At 37.0% G+C, this 18,270-nt stretch overlaps 3 protein-coding genes across 3 annotated transcripts; all 3 read right to left on the bottom strand.

Annotated features, from left to right (window-relative positions):
• Positions 1 to 173: 173 nt before the first annotated feature.
• LOC119988345 (thioredoxin 1-like) lies at positions 174 to 4,269 on the bottom strand. Its single transcript, XM_038833346.1, has 2 exons — positions 3,913 to 4,269; positions 174 to 731 (listed from the first exon to the last, which is right to left on the bottom strand). The coding sequence occupies exons 1-2, from the start codon at positions 4,169 to 4,171 to the stop codon at positions 418 to 420; spliced, it is 573 nt and encodes a 190-aa protein (XP_038689274.1). The 5' UTR covers positions 4,172 to 4,269; the 3' UTR covers positions 174 to 417.
• Positions 4,270 to 5,197: 928 nt separating this feature from the next.
• LOC119989239 (3-deoxy-manno-octulosonate cytidylyltransferase, mitochondrial) lies at positions 5,198 to 9,207 on the bottom strand. Its single transcript, XM_038834639.1, has 8 exons — positions 8,809 to 9,207; positions 7,691 to 7,736; positions 6,964 to 7,050; positions 6,748 to 6,872; positions 6,410 to 6,549; positions 6,254 to 6,305; positions 6,011 to 6,121; positions 5,198 to 5,642 (listed from the first exon to the last, which is right to left on the bottom strand). The coding sequence occupies exons 1-8, from the start codon at positions 9,049 to 9,051 to the stop codon at positions 5,550 to 5,552; spliced, it is 897 nt and encodes a 298-aa protein (XP_038690567.1). The 5' UTR covers positions 9,052 to 9,207; the 3' UTR covers positions 5,198 to 5,549.
• Positions 9,208 to 9,346: 139 nt separating this feature from the next.
• Positions 9,347 to 17,384, bottom strand: LOC119989238 (terminal nucleotidyltransferase 4B-like). Its single transcript, XM_038834637.1, has 13 exons — positions 16,949 to 17,384; positions 15,289 to 15,401; positions 15,149 to 15,205; positions 14,237 to 14,332; positions 14,093 to 14,163; positions 13,866 to 13,908; positions 12,900 to 12,980; positions 12,728 to 12,787; positions 12,153 to 12,203; positions 10,933 to 11,030; positions 10,792 to 10,840; positions 10,341 to 10,385; positions 9,347 to 9,994 (listed from the first exon to the last, which is right to left on the bottom strand). The coding sequence occupies exons 1-13, from the start codon at positions 17,316 to 17,318 to the stop codon at positions 9,509 to 9,511; spliced, it is 1,620 nt and encodes a 539-aa protein (XP_038690565.1). The 5' UTR covers positions 17,319 to 17,384; the 3' UTR covers positions 9,347 to 9,508.
• Positions 17,385 to 18,270: the final 886 nt, after the last annotated feature.

Genomic DNA, 18,270 nt, shown 5'->3' with positions numbered 1-18,270 from the left:
TCGTCAAGACAACCAAATCCAAACCGAACACTAATCGGAATACCATCAAAGCTACAAGCACAACTGCACAAATATTACTCAACCAAGATCTTCCGACTTTCACACGTTATCTTGCATGTCTTCTCAACAAATAATTTGGTAAATTAAATATTCCGATTAAGCAAGATAGCCAATAATTTGCGAATTTGTCAACATATTCATTATAGAAACATCAAAAGCGATGTCTTATAAATAAGAAACATGTTGGCAACTAATATGTCTAAGGAGGCAGAAAATATGGCAGCTTTTTGAAGCTATACAGTAGCATTTAAGGGCTCATTGATGGTAGAGCATCTGACTTGGGCATTCAAAGACAAAGATTCAAACAACAGATACAGAAACAAGAACTTAGCCCAACAAAGGAATTCCTTACCATCACTAAAGAAATTTCTCAATACTAGCAGCTAGAGTGGTTTTCGGAACAGCGCCGATAATGGTATCTTTCTTTTCTCCATTCCTGAAGATTAAGACAGTAGGAATGCTTCTAATCCCGTAATCAGATGCGACTGATGGGCATTCATCAGTATTAATTTTGTAGACTCTGATCTTCTCAGCATATTGCTTTGCCAGTTCATCAATAATAGGGAGGAGCATACGGCAGGGCCCACACCATGGAGCCCAAAATTCAACAACAACAGGGGATTCAGATTCAAGAACATTTGATTTCCAAGTTTCAGCAGTAACAGATGGCACTGCAATTCCAAGGAAGAAGAAATGGTGTGTTATGGCATTTGAAGAACTTTTCTCAAATAGAAGTTACATTGTATCTTTGGAGGAAAAAACCTTGAAAAAACATGTAGGCCCATAATTATTATTGTGAAGAAACGAAGAAAAAAAATGATGATTCGGGTATTAAGCATCCTTAACCACCACACACTATCAACTCCTCAACAATAAAAAAAGGTAAACAAACTCCCGTGCAAAAGGCTCCCATAGTAGACGGGGTCGGGGACAAGGAAGATATATGCAGCCCTTACCCCCACATAGTATGTGAGGAGGCTGTTTTCAAGAATTAAACTTGTGACCTATAAGTAGCACCCGTGCACTCAACCATTGAGCCACATGTTCGCCTGTTAAATGGTAAACAACACACATGCATAAGATTCCCGTGGTGGGCGAGGTCAAGGATAAGCAAGATATACACAAACCTTACCCCTATATAATGTGGAGAGACTGTTTACAAGAATTGAACATGTGACATCTAAGTTGCACCTGCAACTCTATCACTAGGCCACATGTTCAGCAGCAACTTCTCAACAATAAATAAAATATTTACTGAAATTTAGATAATTCAAACAATTGGTTCCCAGAACATCATTACCTTTCTATACATTTTTTAGGAGCATTAAACCGTAGGGTGCAACTAGATATTTAAAGCTCCTACATACTGCATACATATGTTGTGTGTATATATACGTATCCATGCTGACCTAAGGGCAGCGGTTCAATACCCCATTCCCATTTAGCAAATAAAAGATAAAGGGAAAAAAATGTTCTGTATGTATATATGTATATCAATATGTAAATTCATGTATACATATTATATCAAGTTTTCTTGAATGGAACCAAGGGGTTTCCCTTTCCCACCATCTACAGGAAGTGACTAATAACTTAGATCAACATGAAAGCATCTAAATTCAATAGATCTAGTTTGACCACTGTATTAGAAAAAGAAAAAAGGAAGAAAGATGATATTACAAACATCTCAAAATTTGGACTTTTGTTTTGACTTTTGAGTAGTAAAAAAGCTGGATTGACAGAGGCAAGAGGTGTTGAAATCCAAATGCAGTCCAACTAAGTCGTCTACAATTCAACATTCCTACAAGAAATTGATCCTAATACATCAATAGAACAGATTTTAATCCACCTTGCAGCAATCATTAAAATAGGCACAAAAGTAGTAAAATCATGCACATTTGATGAGGTAAAAAAGGTTCTTCCTCTTAATGCTCTTCTACTCCTTTCCATCCATACAATCAAGAAAATGGCTAGTGGTATATAACAAGTCATCAAAAACTCCACTTCATCCATGCCTCAAAGCTTGTGTGCTCATGTACAACAAAGCCTAATATGTCTCACTTTGGAGGTCATCAATCATCAAAATTTTCTCCTAAATTGCCAAAGAGATAAGAAAGGTGAACTGCATGGAGAAGAGAGTACGATTGTATATGTTGGTAAGTTCCCACTGCCTAGCTCATTTTGCCTTCCAAGAAGGATTTTGCTGAAACCTCATGAATTGCTTCTAAAAATTTGTTTCTTTTAAAACTCACCAAATTAGAAGTTAAAACATAAATATTCCTCTCCTTGAAAGGCCCTCTTTTTTCTTTCCCTACCCACAGTCCAACGAATGGCAAAAGGGGTTCAAGCCTTGTGCCCATTCAATTCTCACTTGGCGTAGTTACAATCCCCTAGCTTCGCTTTATCTTCCCACAATACAAGTCATTGCCCAAGAAATACCCAAAACATGAAGTTTCCTACAGGAGCTTCTTTTCAAACTACAGTTCCATTCCTAAAAAAAGGAAGTGAAGAAGATATTTTCAGACTCTTTTCTTGCAAAGAAGCACCTAATTGCCAACTCCATTCATCCTTTTCATAAATTGTCCAGCATAAGTATTAATTCTCAGATAGCCTCCAACAAAAATTAAATATCAAAACTGGTGTCACTAGGGACTCTTGGTTTCCAAATTGCTCTCCATGGAAAATTCTTCCTTTTATTTTCCCCTCTTTTCATTGGAAAGAATTCTACTGGGCCTCCCTAACTTTAGATATCGCATGCAACCCTTCAAAATCAATTGATCTTCCATTCAATGGTTTGAGAAGATTTATCATCATTCCTTATCTTAAAAATTGATCAATAACTCCATTTCCCAATCCATGTTCTTCTTATAAAACCAAGTTTAATACCCCTTAAGAACGAACAAATTTACCCCGATGATGCCTTCTTATTCCTAAAAAGAAGATGGAAAATTCGACTTCAAAATTTCAGTTCCACCCAAGTATCATTCCAGAAGTTTATTGTATTATCATTTCACACCACATAAGTAGATAAAAGTTTGACATTCTCCCTACTCTTTCCATCACCTCTTCCATTCACCAAACCATGTGACTTAGCAGAAATGATCCTTCGCCACATGCACACTTTTTTTTCTGGTAAAATATAGTCACTCACCAAGGACTTGATTAAATGCATAAATAATTTGATCCCTGAACCTCCCATCTTGGTCGTTGAACAATATTCGACACATGAAACTTCCTTCCCTCATTAGAACATTCCCATGAACATCTTCTTCGAATTCATTCCATTTTTTATGACTGATATGCTAACTTTATGCTCATCTGATAAAGATAAAAATATGCAAAAGGCATCTGCTACTGGAAACATGTCAAAGATACACATTACACATGGTGTTTGGTCACGAAATAATCCTAAAGAACAAAATTTTACTACAATTTCACACTCTAAACCCAAGTAATAAAATGTGACAAGCATCAACAGGAAACCCAGATTCATCTGTTAAAATGCCGACATTTATCAATAACAAAAAAGCTAACTTGAAGCTCAATTATCTCCAGTCTACTCTGCTTTGGCGGGTCATCATTCATCTCCCCCCCTCACTATTCATTGTATAATGCATTTCTCACACTTCCTAGAGATTTCATGCTATTTATCATTAAACCGAAAGCTCCAATGGTCATATTTCAGTACTTTCTTCACTAAGCATGAATGTAAATTTGTCAGTTGCACTCACTTCAACAAAAGAAAAGTACGACAGTTTTCAATCTAACAAAACTTAGTTCCATTTATCCGTCATTCTTAACAGGAAAAAAAAAATTGAAGGACTGAATAATAGTGGTGAAAGGAGGATGCCTAACCATCAACGGCAACATCCTGAGCCTCGCACACAATTCGTCCGTTGCGACCTTGTCTTGAGCTCTGATTCCGACTCGCAGATCCAAAAGAGCGAGTTTCGGGCGTCAATTTCATCCTGAGGCCCTTGAACTCCGGTACCGCCCTCGATCTCCTGCGAGCAGAGACCGAAGATAAACACGATGAGGCAGTAACCGGCGAAACAGCCGGTCTAGAAAAGCCCGAGGCGCGAGGAACAGCTATCGATTCGAGCACAGTAGCCATTGAAGCAGTGGATGGCAGGTCTCCAATCCAGAAGAAGCTAAAGAGAGATTTGTGAGTCGAGACGAGAGAGATGTTTGGTTCAACTTGGTTTGGATTTTAGTTCTTACCATGGAATGGATACGAATGGTGGGGCCATCTGTTCTTAGGTGGATCATGGTGCTGCCGTTTATTCAGAATAGGAGTGCCTGCAATTCTTAGTTATTGTTGTAGCTCCAATTAGGGTTAGTTATATTTGTAACTACAATCATCCTTAGGATTTGTGGCTTAGGTTTTAGTGCGTAAGATTTAAAATTTATTTGTAGCTAAGATCCTCTTTTATAAGATTTAGGATTTAGGTTTTAATCAAAATTTACTATATTCTAACATTAACTTCTTTTTTTTCTAAGGTTTAGTTCATTAAAAAAAGGAATGCAATTGAGGTTGAGGTATGGTGTGGGACTAAAGAAAAGCAATAGATCCATAAGAAATCGATGCTCATATTCTTAGGGAGGAGGGTTTGCGGAGGAGGGTTTGCGGAGGACTACACTATACAAGTTTGTTCTTTGAACATCCGATATAGACCTAAACCTAGGGCTGTCAAGCTCGAGCACACTAAAGTTTTCCGACATAATGATAGGATAAATTGCGCCAAAGTAACATTTGCCACAAGGGTATTGCACCCAGCGAGACCCTCCTCCCTTCTAACCACTGCAAACCCTCCCCCAAGCATAGCCTTAATCCATAAGTGACCATAACCAATAGATGTTGCCTATATGAATCAATGGCTCCTGCAAAAATTGACTATCAAAAAATGTAGTAATTTTAAAGTGTTTGGCAATCTAAGGAGCAATAACTTGAACCTCGTGCAAGGTTTGATTCCCACCTCCCTCTAAAACTAATAGCAGGCAATTAGAATACCAAAGTTCAAATTCCAGAAGAACAATGAGGCAACCATCATCCATCAGCAGTAAATGAGCATCCAGTTGTTTTGGATCGCTTCAAATCAAAAGAAACTTAAAGCAACTTGCAAGATAACGCAAGGGAGGATGAAAGAAATTACACAACAGTTGATAATTGATTAAAAAATCCAATTTTCCGTCTTATTAAACTGATACAAGCAAAACAAGATACATAGATTATAAGAAAAACAAACCAACCAGACAACAAATTAGGATATAGCTATAAAAATTCTGTGTGTACTCTGTGTCACCTGTATGACTTTTTAACTATACTTGAAAAGAAAATGGACTCGTGAATCCTTACCCAGACACCATAACTTGATTTTTTTTTTTGGCTAGGAAAGTGCATATCGGACAGCATACCTCCAAATCCCACATAAGATCGGATAATGAGCAAAGGTAATTGCAGTAAAAATCCTTTTCTCAAGGTCTAAACTTCACTAGGTCAAGTTTCTCTCACGCATCAAAGCTTCAATCTTCTCCACATCTTCAGGAGTATCAACACCATGAGCCTCGTGGTCAACTTTTATCACCTATAATAATACAGTTTATAAACTTTTGGGTGATCAGATATTGACTAGCAAATATGTAACATTGTAAATTTTTTAACATTTTTAAACAAAATCGAAGCGTTTGAAATCCTTTAGATTGGCAACAAAGAAAAAATTGTAAAATCTCCAAAATCATTTTACGCATGTGGTTGTGTGTGTTAAGTATAAATTCTAGACCACAAAACGATGTAGATTGAATAGCCGATAGGAGGATGTTGGGTATCCTAAAAAACGTGATTTGCCCCATTTGCTTTTGATTTACAGAGTAATTTAGCCAATACAATAATAAAAAAAGTTGTATTCAAGGCAGCTAAACAAGAATTCCCAAAGATAAAGGAATTTAGCAAGACCTTCATCTTATAACCATTCTCCAGGACTTTAAGTTGCTCCAGATCCTCCTCTAGCTGTAGCGGTGTAGGTTGGAGATCAGGATATATTCGAAGAAACTTTGAATCATAGCTCTGACCAAATATAAATATGAAGCCATTAGTAAGAAGCCCCGAATGAGAAACAAGTTGGATACCATAAGCAAAAAATCATAAAATCCTGCTGAAAAGGCTAATCAAAGAATAATAACATTTTCATCTTGATACCTGAATCCCAAGATGAAGCAGATAAGGAAAATCTGGATTGACCTGTGCTGACCTGCGTAGGATAAACAAATTCATCAACCAGAACAAATCATTGAAGGATAAAAGGAGTGAGAGAGAAGAGAGGAGATATGGGTTCAAGTCCTTATACAAACTCACTTATTGTATGGAATCAATCCGCGTGAAAAATAAATAGCATAGCCACGATTGTCCACCACACATTTAACTCGATTTGGATCAAAGGCATCCTCAGGTTTCAAAGAAGTGACTGCCGTGCTAAACACTGCATCTGGAGCTGCCTGTGGGCCACAGCGTGTTCACAATAACAAACTGAATAATTGATATACAGGACACAATACATCAAATTGCAAGAACATGAAGATTAGAGATTAAATAGTGCCTCATGTTGCACATGAATTTATCTTAAGAAATGATAGAAACTTAAGAGGAACCAAGAACAACAAGATCATATTTCTTTAAAATAGTAGAAGAATCACCTGCAGCGCTTTAACCACCCCATCTATAATCTCAGGATCAATAAGAGGCTCATCCCCTTGAATATTAACAACAATATCATATTTCTTTTCTAATTTCTGGAGTGCTTCATTGCATCGTTCCGTGCCTAATGGTGATCAACATGTCATATAATGCAAAATATGAAGGAAAAAGTATTGACATCAAAGTATCTACTATAAGATAAACAAACAGGCCACCATTTCGGCAAGATTCTGATGTCATTATCACATCCGCGCCAAATCCTATGCAGCATTCCGCAATCTCTTCATCATCAGTTGCCACAACTGGATCAGAAAAAATGTCAGAAGAAATTAAAACCATGCACATAGAAAGGTATACAAGAGGATTCCTAAACATCAGGAACTTATGCTTTTCGCAGCTGCAACCCCAATAAAAGTCGAGAGTTATCTGACATCGAAATCATATGTGCCAGCATTGCACACAATCAACAGAGACGTAATTCTTTCTGAAACCTAAACAATTTTTTTGTATGGATAATTAAATAGCAAGGGAGATAAGATCAATTACCTCCACATTGGTGTAAAGTAATAGTTTTCATCAAACAAGACATTCACTAGGCCAATTACAAGAGGTAAATCATTTATCACTTAAAATCCAGGTGACATTTTCTCATCCTCACGTCACTCCTTTGAAACTACCCAAAACATGGTCAATGCTATGAAAACAATTCTCCCTTTTCCCTGCATCTTCCTCCCCATGTGTTTTTTTTTTTTCCAGTTACAAGAACAAAGCTCTTTCTCAATACATCAGATGACCAACCAATGCATGCCCAATATTTGTAAAGCTAGTTCCTAAATCTAGTCACCTACTTGGGATCAAGAGTGAAGTGTTTTGATTATTTTTTCCCCTGAGAGTGCCAAGTCACTGAAAAATAGTTTGTGGAGCTTAAATAAATAGACGTACCAACATGATCCAATGTAGTTGCCAATTTGCTCCTTTCCCAAGTTCTCTGAAGGAGACAAACTACAAAATCAGCAATATGGTCGTGTTTGAGAAAATACTATCACATATCATTTTAAATGGAAAAATGCTACCAAATACTACTCCAAAACGATGAAGAAAAAATGAAAAAATAAATAAAACAAAGAGAAATCACAAAACAGTTGGTGCGATTATCATATATTTCATTCCTGTCCTAAATTGTAAAAGACAAATACTGCATGTGTCCTGGTTCACAATCTCTTTTCAAAGCCACCTTAAGAAATCAATGACATTTCAGTAGTCATCAGCTAGCTCCACGCCTATGAAATTGAATCACTACCTATGATTTATAGAAATGTATGAAAACCTGCAAATGATGTAAAACAGACATATACAGAAGATTTTGGGAAAACCGACAAATCATGAACACACATATGCCAAATATTCAGCCCATCAACCCCAACTTCTTCAATGTGAAGTTTCCTAATTATTGCATTTCTAGTCTTTCTTACACATTTGAAAACCCCAAGATTTCAGATGCTAATGTCACTACCCCCATAGGCCTAGCTATTGTTATTGGGATCAGCTAAGCAATATTAAGTCAGAGAATAAAAGTTAAAGGATAGCTCTCACGTGAACATCTTTGAAAAAGGGGAGAAAAAAAAAAAAAAAAAAGGTGCAGTTCACGTGCTACCTTTGCAGAAGCTGGTTCTCAATGATGGCCCAAGAATCACCTAAATTTTGCAAAAACTTTCACTTGAACCAATTACAGTGGAGCTAAAAATTTCCACTTTTTTATTACTTCCTTCCCCAGAATTCTACTTCATTTCCTAAGTAATATAGCAGCATGCATGAATCCAAACCAACATATTGAAATTCAAGTTCTTGCAATTTGATCATAAGGTAAGCCACTAGATCTCCTTCCATGATTTTTTACTACGTGTCTTATTTATTTACTGTTGACAACAAATTAGGATATGTAGAAACATGAAGCGTGAAGATCTGGAAGATCCATAAGTTATTATTGAATTAACAAATATTGACACTGAAAAGCATAAGTAGATTCAAATTAGATGAAGTGGAATGAGTCAAATGAGTACCTGGATCATGGGTTTGCCAAGGATTTCGACTAGGGGCTTCCCCTGGAACCGAGAAGAGGCAAAACGGGCTGGTATGATTCCCACAACCCTGCTCCTAAACTTCCTAAATCGACCCAGATACGCTCCGGTACCGATGGCCACTGCTATGGCTGCTCCGGCAACAAGGCCATGAACGATCCAAGTCTTGCTCGATGAAGAAGACCCAGATGATGATGATGAAGAGCAGACTGAAGTAAGACTCATCTTCTTCACTTGGGTCTGGTATTTCGAGTGTCACTGATTAGCTTGCTATTAAAGTTTAAACCTTCTGCTGAATTTTCAATGAACTGCATGTCCAATCCAACTCCCCTTGATTTTGGTGACTACACTTGGGCCAGTGGGCCGTTTAAGTCAAATAAGTTGGGTCTGGCCCAATGGGCTATTAGATATGTGAGACTTCACCTTCTTTTTTTGAGACTCCACCTTCTTTTTTTGAGACTTCACCTTCTTGACAGAATATTGAAAAAGGATAGTTGATTTGTTAGCAAATAAGAATGAATTTGTTTGTGACAGGGATTTCCTTCCATTTCATCTGCAATTTGAACGAATGAAGCTTACTCTTTCAAAATTTTCGAGATAAATACAACCCAAAACTCATGGTGATCAAGCACCAAGCACGGTTGAGCGCGGTCATCAACCACCATTGAGCAGACCTGTATTTTCACCAACTTTGCGGAGATCGAGCATAATGACTACTACGATGATCAACACCATCTTTGTTATGCCTCCAATGTTTCTTCTTTGTACCCTTCTCTCTTCTTGAACTGCTGCTTTCTTCATGTCCGGCTTTCTGTTTTATCTTTTTCTTTCCAGACTTGTCTCGAGAGGAAGACTTCCTTTTCTTCTCTGAGGAAGGAGCACTAAAGTCTCCAACGATACTGTCTCCACGTGGAAGTGGTTCTTCTTCATCCTCATACTGCCAGTTGCAAAGAATTTCCTGCTTATCTTCATTGTGTAACTGTAATGGCTCCCCGGCTCCAGGCAGCAAGCTATCAAAAGTCATTTCTCCCATGGATCCTCCTCTGCGCTCCACCAAAACTGGGTCTGGTCTAATTATGGTACCAAGAATGCTTCTGTAAGGGCCTAGACTTAATATGGTCTTCGGATTTGTCAAGGTTGAAAATGCCATAGCAAAAGCTGATCGTATCTGAGCAACAAACAGACCAAAAGATTAAGCACTCTGCACTTAATGTACTTTTACTCATTTAATGTCGCAAGAAAAATAGTACTCAGTACGTGAAGCCTGGAATATCAAACACTGCCCTAACTAGGTCTCTGTGGCAAATAACACCTTTTCACTGAACCTTTCTAAAATAGAGGAACGCAGCATTTACGTATTTAATATGAAATCAAGCTCCATATGATCCAAAGAGAAAAAAAAAATAAAATAAAAATTCCTAGACTCTGTGCAGTAAAAGAAACTTGATGCAGAAACAGAAAATGCTTCAATAAAACAGACATGATGGGGAAAAACGATAAACTATTGAACAAACCTGGAAATAGTTAAAAGAGTTCTTCCCAATGTCATTCTCTGGTGCCTAGTTCATCATGTGAAGGGAAATCGTCAATAAACAAACAGTTGAAAAAACAGCAATGTCACCTAAGGTGAATAGGTTTTTATCAAATTGTTAATTTAGATGCGAAGCAAGGACAAATGGTGACAGGCTGCAGAAAAGCTGGCCTGTTATATTCTTAAAGCAGATCAAAGATGTGAAAAGTGTAAAATGATATTAATTAAGACAAAGGTCGGGGCAGCATTTCGTTTGGCCTGCTTGAGAAATAGTATCAGACTATCAGTGATAGAACTGCCCAGCCAACTGAACATACCAGTAAAAACTCAAATACCAAAAGACAAAAGACCATGTGAATTCTTGCTAAAACATTCTGTCATTTCCTAAGCAGACGCTACCAGAATCAAAAGAAATATCAAATATGTATGTCAACCTGTGGGTCCTCAATGGAGATCAGAGAGGGCCGCCCTTTATTCATAAACCTAAAAAGGAAGAAAGAAATATAGCAAATCAATAAAATTAGAACGTAGAAAGAAAATTGTCCCGTAATAAAGTTCAAGTCCATTCTTTTTACCCTCTGCTGCTCTTTGGAAAGAAGATTCCTGCTCCATTGCAAGATATGCCAACATCCGCCGTGTTCAATTGGCGTCCATAGAAATAAAAAAAGTGCACCTATGCATCAAAAGCAACATATTTATAAGAAATGATCAAATCTGTAACGTCATATTTTTCAATTCCTTCAATGGTCTAGATATCTCATCTAAAACTAAAAAAGAAATGCTTAAACAATTTAAAAAATTCATTTGATTTCTGCTTTAAAATGTAGTTCTATCCACTTGCTGTTTCTTTTTTATTGTAAAAGAATTTGTGGCGTTCAATTGATTGCAAGAAGTAACCATAAGAATGTTAGTTGAGCCCATGGTTGTCTAAAGCTAAAAGCGCACCGAAGCGAAAAGGTCTCCTATCACTTCAAAGTGCATGCGCATTTGAAGCAATCACTTGAACAAATCAAAGCGCAAAGATAAAGCAAATCCATGATAACTTATAGTAAGAACATCAAGATTCGAAGTTTCCAACCAAAATAAGAAAATTAACAAATAACAACTCACAAATCACAAGTACAGTATCACACAAAGAAACTTAACAAAGACAAAGTCAAGACTTAAGAACATAAAATGATGTTCACATCACAAAGTCAAGACTTAGTAACAAGGCTGTTCCGGCACTCCGGCTCCGCAACCAGATTTGAGGAGTGGAGCAAAAGGAGGCCGCAAATATGGTCTCAACATGATAGTTATAGCCAATGAGAGGAAATAGGCGATCAGCACCGGTGACCCATTACTCCTCTTCGGCAACTCAGATTGTGAAGTCATCCCTCATAACGGAGATAGCACTGCTGAATATGATCTTCACTTGTTTTGTTTTAGGGTTTTATTTTTTCATGGGCTTTTGGGTTTGGGCTAGGTTTTTTGTAGTTTTTTTTTCAGGCTTTTTTAGTTAACTCTCCATTGGGCTAGACTTTTTTAAACTTTTAAGTGAGGCCCATTTTTTGTTGTAATATTTAGGCCCAATTACACCACAAAAATTGCAAAAATTAAAAGGGCTCGTGCTTTGCGCTTTCGCGCGTACTTAAGCAGGGCTTCAGCAAAGCAGCTGCGCCTCAAGGCTGGCAAAGCCTTGGCCCTGTGCTTTGCCTGGCTTTCCAGTCAACTTGAGAATTCATGCCACGGATACAGAGTGAAGGACAAAAGGAGAACAATACCCAAAAAAAAAAAACATCTCATAGGGACATACCAGAAGAACTCCCAAGTTGTGTTCTGGAACAGGATGGGATTCACGGAGACACTGAACCATGAAACATGAATGGTTATTAGAACAAAATTAGTAGCACTAAAAGAAAAGGCAGGATTTATGGTTATGTAGCAGATAAATCTTCTAAGAGATGCTAAACTCAGAAATTTGCTCACAAGACAGGTACTAGATAGAGCAGAAATCCACAAAACTATAAGACACAAGTCTCTTTCATAACATATTCTAACACATCATTAAAACATATTAACAAAAAGGGCTTTGTTTTTAATCCTACAGACATATAATCAATTCAACATTTCAACTCTCAAAATACTGGGTAAATAATTTAAAATGATTAAAGTTACTAAATGTACTCTTCTTCATTATTTATATTTCTGTGGGCCATTGTTGGTTACCACTGCCAATAAGCCAGTAATAAAGTAAAACAAGCCATCAATAGAATCACATGCAATGGCTAAAGAGAGAACAAATCCACGAATCACTATATAGGATTTTGAGGAAAATAAAGGGTTTTTTTTTATATTCTTGATAAACAAGGAAAACAAAAAGTTTCTTACCTGCAACATTGCTATCAGCATGGCAAGAAGGGCATAAGATCCTATCCCACCAGAATATACCTGCATATTTAAAACCCGATTTTTGAGTCAGAAAGAACCGGAGGGAATAACATTTTAATTAAAGAGGAAAATAGTAGTATCTGAACCCTCATCTAACTATACGAACTCATACCTCATTAAGTTCTCTCTGCTGCAAGAATACTTTCAAAATCAAACACAGTGGTCGTAATGGAGGCCACTTGGATACTGCATCCTGGAAACTTACAAGCAACATACCATAACTTTGTGATTGTTTCTTCCCATAGTGTGTGCATGGTTACATGGCAAGAAATTTAGTTTGCAGCATCAGAAAAAACATAGATATAATGCCCTCAAACAAAAACATAGTTACAAAAGCATAAATCATCTTATGCTTGCTGATGTGGCAAGAGCACGAAGTTACAAAAAGTTCTAATTTGACATTTTGACTTAATCGCACAATCTTACAACATTGGGATGCCAATAAGCAGCTAGCAAGTATGACAGAACAAAAAGAGACTCATCTTAACCAGTTCTAATAGTTGATAGTTCACTTTTTTACTGTACACTTTTATATATACTGTATATTTTCAATGTGATTTGTGTGGTGCAATCAAATTGTCTTTTCCATTCGAAATAAAATAATAGTTAAAGGTGTTTCAATCTAACACATAAGGTAGGGGGTACTGAAAATATTTCACATCCCAATTTAGCAAAAATAAGTGCTGAAGACTTTTTGTGGAGTTGGCACACAAATGATAGTGCTCAAGGTGTACTACTAAGTAGTAACACACAAATTTAACCTACACAGCCATTTCTCAATAGAATGCTGGGTCCAAGTCTAAGTTCAACGAATGAAAACATTGTGCACCCTCCAAACGCAGTTAGTTCATAGATGTTAAGCCAATAATATATCCACCTAATAAACGCACTATCCTGCTAATAAAACTTAAACTGAGACAATATATTTTCCAGACAATTACGAGCATGAAGAATATTGATTTTAGACAGCAATATACTTTATCTGATCTAATCTATCAAAAAGTCGCCTCCAAATCTCCTCATAAAAAATTTTTAAAAAAAAAGAATGTAAGCAGTTTGGAGACATTAGTCAACAAACCTTGATAAAATCAGCAGCTACGGGTCCATTTTGCACATCAAAACTGTTCATTTGAGGAACAAGAGAGTTAAATCAGACGGTGATTCAAATATTAAATAAAAACTAAAAGCTAAAAACAAATTTCCCTTCAGTGTTATCTGTATTAACTTAGACCTCATAGATAACAAGGGGGAATGCCTTTAGCAATTAGTATGATCTACTCCAACACAGAGGGGATGGAAAACGACCTTACATCAAATGCAACACCACTCTTCTTTTCTACAAATTTGACGATGGGCACACGAGCCCTTGCAATCACCTAAGAAGTTAAAAGACAACAAAACCAGATTATGAGCGGAATAATAATGATATCTTAGTTGATTGGAACGCACCTGTATCTTTTTTGCAATTTCCCTTTGTGACAAAGCCCTAGAGAGAGCCTGCAAACCAGGTTGTGGGTTTCTGATACCTGACCCCAGAATCACAACCTACAATTAATAGCATAAGCCAAATTGCCCAATTTACTTCACTAATTATCATATTTTCTATCCATCATACAACATCTCACTATAGCAAGAACTCCAAAGATAATGATTAGTCTCCCAACAAAAATTAGTTTTAACAAACTTATAGGTATGAAGAACAACTAAACAGCATATATAAGCCTCTTTCCATAACAGAATGTCAATAAATCATGCTACAAGCATAAAATCAAGCTCGATGTGTTATGGAATGCTGAGCAGCAGGCATCTGCAAGAGGAGTTAGTGTTAGGCTATTAGCGGAACTTCTAAGTCCTAGGAATGCAATTCTTCATGCTTGACTGAGTGCATTCGGCAGGAGCCTCACTCAAGGACCATTCAAAGAAAGGAGAAGTATTCAACTACATCAAGGTGGAGACAAGATACCTTAACACTTTGATTGGTATTGCTTATCAAGAATATTGAATTTATAATTCAATTTAGAATTAGAATCCATAAGTCCATTCTTTTTCTTTGGAATGATAATTTGTAATGATAAATATTGATTTTTACCTTATCCAAATAAAGTTTAGATTCTAATATCCAGGTTATCCGGAGTCCCGGACCTTTAGGAATTGGCACCAAACATTCAGCTTGTAAGCAGGCAGGGACAGGGAAATTATTATGTATGCAAAGATTATTTTACAAATAAAGCAAAGATCAAGAGATTAAGTAAAGGTACAGATATCGTGAAGAAGCATGTAAACCTCGAAAACATGGAGAGAAGTTTAATAAGAGTGCACAATAATTAAAATAGTACAAGTAACAAAAAGCAGCACACTTACATCAATATCACTAGTAGGAAGATACAGGCCAGTTTTGAATGACCCAAAAACTTCCACCTGTAAAGCAACAGCAGTAACACAACTTCATCGCCTTTAGGCTTTCTAAAATTTAAATGAAAGGAGTAACGAAGATACAGTACCCTGCAGTTGGGCCAGATATATTTAATAACATCATAGACACATTCTACTGCCATGCTGCGGGAAGCTTGTTCTTCAGGAGTTGGAGACAGAAAATCACAAAAATCCACTATTTCTGCAGCACAGGCAAAAGAGGACAGGTCACATAACCATTTGATGCATAGACATGATAATTCTTCTGATTCACGACACTTCTCGGGAAGATAAGGCATTCATTCTGTTCATGAAAGATGGGTTGAATTTCAATTAAGTCCGCCAGTGTTACTTGCTTCAATTAATTCACTAACATCTTCAAGTTGAAATAATTAAGTGCTTCCATTTTTACTGGTGTCAACAAGCAATGACTGGTTGTACATTTGGCTGTTATTTATCTATGTGTAAGTCATTAATGTCATGTAGAGATGGCAATTCTTTTACTGACCCCTCGGATCCGCAAGTCACCTCACCACCACTAGCACGCCCCTCTTTCTCTCTCAAAAAATCACCAGGTATCCTCAGTGATGATGAAATTGTGGATGGCAGGCAATCCAATTCATGGAAGCCCTCATAAACTCCTCCAATCTTGTCACAACCCCACAAGCGCAACCCTCACCCACATTAACCACCATTGATGCCACCCCTCTTCCTTGCAAACTTCAAAATTTTAATCCCTAGCATACTCTAGTCCTCCATCGTCATGCCATTCCACCAACAAAACTTCAAGCAACACCTCCAGGTCCTCCATCAAATGGGCCAAATGGTTTTCGTAAGCCTCCTGTTACCAGATAGGTCCTCGTCCACTCTGGTCTGATGAGTGATGATAGTCTCTGTGAAGCTCGTACTTAGTTTAGATTCTTGGATTGCATTCTCTCTTCTTATGTCAAAAAAAAAAAAAGCAAAGAAAATGCTTTCTGAAGTACTTTCATAGACGAGATATTTATATAACCAAATAACTCGATTTGTGATCATTATTTAGGTAACTGATTGCAAAAAACATGAGTAGCTAAAATGGCCTTTTTCTTAACAAGATGCCCATAATTGTGAATGGGATCTATTTTGTAGGGATGAAATAATTCTCATAACTAAAATGGCCTGCCTTAATGTGTTACATGTTAGAACTACTGGAATGCATAAAAAATTTGATACATCTGCACTTTTGTTCGCAGCTCAGTAATGGCAGTTAACATTTGGACTTCATTGTTTTAAATTCAAAACTTCAGCGACTTAGTTGAAGCCGATCCCATATAATTGAATCTTTGATGAATGTAAGGTTAGTTCACCCTATTTTCAAAGCATGGTTGTTTCCAAGTCAAAAAGTCACAACCCAATATTTCACGTCTACCCAAAAAACTAGGCGGACACTGAACGATTGCTCATACGTCTACGACCTACCAGCGAAAGCATAATTTGCATGTGGATGGAGAAAGCCAACTACCTAATTAGCTATAAATTAGTATAATAAAATTCAAATTAAAAGACACAACACCACTGATGCCCAATTTCAACACAGAAGAGAACAGGGAAACAACAAAATTCAATTCCCTTTTAGAGCAATGAAGCCAACATATTATACTATGCATTAAATCACTTCAATTTCTCAGCCTTGCAATTCCCCTGACATAATAAAGCGAACAAGTGCACAAAATGAACAAGAATTCCTTGCTTAGCTTTTAAAGTTGATACCTTTATGTAGCTGAAGCATAGGGCTCTTAAACCTGCTATTCCCTCCAAACCACCATGAACTCTCGAGTCTAGGCTCAATTCCTCTAACAGGCGTTACCGGCTCAGCTGGTGCACTAGCCGGCGTCACCGGCTCAGGCTCTGGCTCTCCAACATTGAGAGAGAAGAAATCAGGCGCCGATGGATCCACGTCCACAGCACTGTCGAGCGTATACAGTGATATCTCATTGCGGAATACGCTGTAGGGCTCCAAGGCATCATCAGACACCGGGGATTGAACATTGGGAGTGGTGGGTTCTGTTCCGAGAGAGAGAGGAGTTAGGGTTTCGTATAGGTAGACTGGGGTTTGCGTTTCTGGTTCCCCGCCGTCCATCGGAGGTTTTGTGAGCGAAAAGCCTTGCAAACGGAGCTTTTGAATTGGGATTTAAATCGGGTTTTTTTTTTTTTTTTTGTGAACAAGATTTATATAGGTTAGGTTTTGTGTCAGGGTGGAAAAAAAAACGATCGTAGGTTGTACAATAGTTCTTTTTAGGAATGTTCGTACTTTTTGGATGTATTTAATTTAATTGATCAAACTTATATTAATTTAAATCTGAACAAGTAAATCGAAGAATAATATAATTCAGATTAAGCTCTGGACAAGTAAATAGAACAAAATTTATGTCTTTCGACTAGGAACCGATTTTAAATTGAATAAAAACGGATGTATTTAATTATCCAAATCCAAATTGGTTTAAATCCGAACAAATAAATTGGACAATAATGTAATCAAGATTAAGCTCCAGACAAGTAAATCAAACAAACTTTGTGTTTGGACCCATAACTGATTTTAAATTGAATAAAATTTTTGTGTTTGAATCCAAATTTCAGACAAATAATTTATATACAAACTTGATTTAATCTGAATTAGACAAATTAGATCATTCTAACATAATAAAGTTTTGTCACCCCATTTTATCCATTTTGTGTGTCATAAAATTTAAAAAGGTTTAGGGTCTTCACTGATTAAAAAAAGGGGTGTATTTTTTGAGTTTTTTTACCATAATGACATTATTTAAAAAATTAATCCCACTTTGCTTTGGTGGCCACAATCACTTCGAACAACTCACTCCAACAATGACTCATCTTACTTTGTGAAACCAGGCCTTCTGGGCTTCCTTGAGACGATAATTTTCCTTAGAAAAGGCAACAAAACTAGTGAGATGTGTGAAATGACATGCTGTCAAGTACTGGCATCAATATCCTGCGTTAAACCAGTCCAAACTCAGCAACTCCCCAATCATCCATGTTCACTAATTGAAGAATAATGCTATAGACCCAAAAAA

Source organism: Tripterygium wilfordii, chromosome 21 (assembly GCF_013401445.1).
Source record: "Tripterygium wilfordii isolate XIE 37 chromosome 21, ASM1340144v1, whole genome shotgun sequence".
NCBI classification, from domain to species: domain Eukaryota; kingdom Viridiplantae; phylum Streptophyta; class Magnoliopsida; order Celastrales; family Celastraceae; genus Tripterygium; species Tripterygium wilfordii.
Note: the sequence above shows the minus strand (reverse complement) of the source record. Positions and strands in the feature narration are given on the sequence as shown.

Bases quoted from the DNA above. Each gene is read 5' to 3' on its own strand.
- LOC119988345 (XM_038833346.1), bottom strand. From the start codon at position 4,171: ATGGCTACTGTGCTCGAATCGATAGCTGTTCCTCGCGCCTCGGGCTTT. The intron at 732-3,912 runs GTTAGGCATCCT...TTGGAATTGCAG, and splicing joins TCAGGATGTTGCCGTTGATG to TGCCATCTGTTACTGCTGAA.
- LOC119989239 (XM_038834639.1), bottom strand. From the start codon at position 9,051: ATGAGTCTTACTTCAGTCTGCTCTTCATCATCATCATCTGGGTCTTCT. The intron at 6,550-6,747 runs GTGATTCTTCTA...TGTGGCCCACAG, and splicing joins GGGTGGTTAAAGCGCTGCAG to GCAGCTCCAGATGCAGTGTT. The intron at 6,122-6,253 runs GTATCAAGATGA...ATATTTGGTCAG, and splicing joins TGCTTCATCTTGGGATTCAG to AGCTATGATTCAAAGTTTCT.
- LOC119989238 (XM_038834637.1), bottom strand. From the start codon at position 17,318: ATGGACGGCGGGGAACCAGAAACGCAAACCCCAGTCTACCTATACGAA. The intron at 11,031-12,152 runs GTATGTCCCTAT...TTTGATGCATAG, and splicing joins ACAACTTGGGAGTTCTTCTG to GTGCACTTTTTTTATTTCTA. The intron at 10,841-10,932 runs GTAAAAAGAATG...CTTCCTTTTTAG, and splicing joins TTTCCAAAGAGCAGCAGAGG to GTTTATGAATAAAGGGCGGC.